Source organism: Tupaia chinensis, unplaced genomic scaffold, assembly GCF_000334495.1.
Source record: "Tupaia chinensis unplaced genomic scaffold, TupChi_1.0 Scaffold149964_2, whole genome shotgun sequence".
NCBI lineage: Eukaryota > Metazoa > Chordata > Mammalia > Scandentia > Tupaiidae > Tupaia > Tupaia belangeri.
The window spans coordinates 1,498,608-1,501,735 of record NW_006209806.1 but is presented as its reverse complement, the minus strand read 5'-3'; the positions used below and the strand labels follow the sequence as shown (position 1 = coordinate 1,501,735).

At 62.1% G+C, this 3,128-nt stretch overlaps 1 protein-coding gene across 1 annotated transcript in view; it reads right to left on the bottom strand.

Annotated features, from left to right (window-relative positions):
• TJP3 (tight junction protein 3) overlaps positions 1-3,128 on the bottom strand; it is a gene marked incomplete in the record, with an annotated part of 30,958 nt that overhangs the window by 5,920 nt on the left and 21,910 nt on the right. The window contains 2 exon segments of the mRNA XM_014585542.2: positions 225-295; positions 2,045-2,140. Coding sequence (XP_014441028.1) covers positions 225-295; positions 2,045-2,140 — 167 coding nt within the window.

Sequence of the window (3,128 nt, the reverse complement as noted above, 5' to 3'; positions counted from 1 at the left end):
ACTTGAACCACAGTGGACTACGTGGGAGTCCAGCGACATGACCGTTGCACCATCTGCTGGTCCCAGCCCCTGTTTTAGCCCTAGCCTCTGCCTGGGCCTTGGTGTGAGCCTGGGCAGGCTGTCGGGCCTCCACCTCGCAAAGCCCCGGGGGAGCTCCCGGGGAGAGGCAGGTCGGGCGCAGCAGGGAGGCCCATCCCGCCCAGGAAGCCCACGCAGGGCCTTACCTTCTCCGCAATCAGTCTCACGGTGTCCAGCTTGACGATCTTGGACGGGCTGTCCACCCGCACCATGCTCTCTGTGGGGGGCGAGGGGCTCAGGGGTGGGCCCCCCCCCCCCCCCCCCCCTCGGTGGTGCCCCCCTGCCGCTCCCCAAAGCCCAGCGGCAGCAGCTCTGATCGGCCCTTGCCCCTCCTGACCACACCCCGTCTTTCCTGAGGGGCAGCTGGTGCCGGCCATCTGGGACAAAAATCAGCTTGCTCGGAGTCCAGCCATGCAGGCCCGAGCCCTAGCTGCTGGCTCTCCCGGCTCCATCCTAACTCCAGGCCCTGGAGGCTGTGACTGTCTGCAGCCCCCTCCCACCCACACCTGTCTTCCAGATGTGAGAGGGATGCTGCTTCCTCCAGGAAGCCCTCTGAGATGGCTGGGGTTTTAGGGAAGAGATGCAGCCAGCATAGGGCTCCAGGGACTCCCTATCGAGATATAGGGCCTCCTGGCCCCCCCTTTTGGAGCCACGGCAAACCATACAATGTCACCTTAGCCGTGTGTCAGTGCCCGGCACATTGACATTAGGCCACCCCCACTGTCCATCCTCAGGACTTCTGCATCTTCCCAACTGAAGCTCTGCCCCTGTGAAACAGGCCAGCCCCTCCCTGGCCCCCGGCACCCCGGTCTGCTTCCCGTCTCTGTGGCTGTGACAGCTCGAGGGCCCTCCTGAGAGCGGGGCCATTGGGATGTGTGTCCTTTCGCATCTGGGTCCCCTCACTAAGTGTCACATCTCCTGACACTGTCACAGGGTGGAGTGTGGCCTGGCTGTACCACTCCCGCCCAGCCGCCGTGCACACTGGGTGTTGTACTCAGGGCTAAGGGGGCCGTGCCACTGTGAGCCTGGGCCTGGCCTGTCGGGCCCCGCCTGCGTCCAACCGGGAGGGGGCGCCCTACCACCTGGTGGACTCGCGGCTGTGAGGAGCCCCAGCCTGCCTTCCCCCGCGGCCCCTCGGGGTCGCCCTCCCATGCCGGCACGGAGCTTCCTGGACCCCCAGCTCACAGCTGCTATTTTACATTTTTGTTTTTGGCCTTTTTTCTTTTTAAGAGATTTTTGCTATAGGGCGCGTGCACGTGAGCTTGCCGGGGAGGCAGAGAAACGGAAAGCGAGAATCTCCCCCGGGGATGGCAGCGGGCAATCCCTTCTCCTCCATCCTCCTCCCAGGGTCTTGGGCAAGTGCGCCCATTCCCGGCAGGAGCTTCGAGCCGCTGGGTCCAGGACTTGAACCACGGTCACCCGTGGGGCCCAGCACCTTAACCACTATGCTGCCCATGGTCTTGGTCCTTTAACTGTGACGGACCAGGGGCTGGGAGGTGGGACCCTGTGGCGGGCATGGCTGCACTTCCCTTTGGCCAGGTGATGTGACAGTGACCGTGACCTGGCCGTCGGCATCACGCCTGTCCCCTCCCAGCCCCCTTCTGCTCTCAGCGCCCTGCCCACGAAACCTGTCCGAGCAATCCTGCTTTTGGAAAACGCAGCCTGCCGAGGCCCAGGGCAGAAAGCAGAGAGGAGGCAGGGCCTCCCGGGACCAATAGTTGGCGTGGAGGCGAAGACACTGGATCCCACCTGGCCGACCAGGCAGCCCGAGGCCCGGAGCCGGTGGCTTGAGAAACACGCCAGGCCCCTGTGCGTGCGTGCTCAAGATCCCAAGGCCCAGTCTGTCGGGGCAGTGCCAGGATCCGCGGAGGACGCCTGGCCTGGGCCCTGCAGGGACACTGGTGGCCGCCAGGAAGCGGCTGTAAAGGACACGCCGCCCGGGGCGTGATGGGACCTGGCCGCTCACCTGCGATCTCGAACTGGTCGGGCATCTCGGCAGTTAGTTTCTGCATGGCGATGTCAGCCACGGGGCCCAGGACCACCACCGGCCGCTTGAAGCTCGCTGGCAGACAGAAAGACGTGGCCGGGTCAGGGCCCCGCCCGGCCGCCCTGGTGCCGACTCTGCAGGCTGGAAGCCAGTGGCCGACCGCAGGTTTGCATCCCTGTAGCCTGAAGCACACTGGGCACACACGGGCCCGGGCGTGCAGCAGCCGAGGGCCGCGAGAGGGAGTGGTGCGGGGAGAGGCCACCGAGGGCTTGGTCTCTCCGCTGTCACTCGAGAAAGAAAGAATAAGCATAGGGACCAGCAGGTGGCGTGGGGGTGAGGTGTCTGGGTCCCACACGGCTGACCATGCATTGCAAATGCCAGCCCCGGGGGCTTGAAAAGCAGCCCAGAAGCGTGTGCGTGCACCAAATCCCAATGGGAGGGGAGAGAGAAGAGCGGGCCTGTGGCCCAGCCACGCCATCGGGCGCTCTCTCTCTTCTCCCTGTCTCTTGTCTCTGTCAAATGCACATGCCCTCTGGCAAACTTTTTTTTGAAAGAATTACTTAATGTATTTAACTTATTAATTTTCAGTTTGCTATAGGGCACATACACTCACCAGAGAGAGACAGAGAGAGAGGGAAAGTGAGAAAGCAAGCTGCCAGATCCGGGGCTTGAACCGAGGTCAACCTCTCTCTCTTCTCCCTGTCTCTTGTCTCTGTCAAATGCACATGCCCTCTGGCAAACTTTTTTTTGAAAGAATTACTTAATGTATTTAACTTATTAATTTTCAGTTTGCTATAGGGCACATACACTCACCAGAGAGAGACAGAGAGAGAGGGAAAGTGAGAAAGCAAGCTGCCAGATCCGGGGCTTGAACCGAGGTCAACCATGTGGGGGTCCAGGGTCTTACCCACCATGCCGCCTGCAGGCCCCCAGCAATTGATATTTAAGGGCCTTTCCGCTGCCTCCCATTTCCCCTAAAATAACAAGAGCGGAGTTCTGGGTGTCAGCCCAGTGTTGAGGGTGAGGCTGTGGAGGTGCGGGACAAGCTCCCCCACCAGCCCCG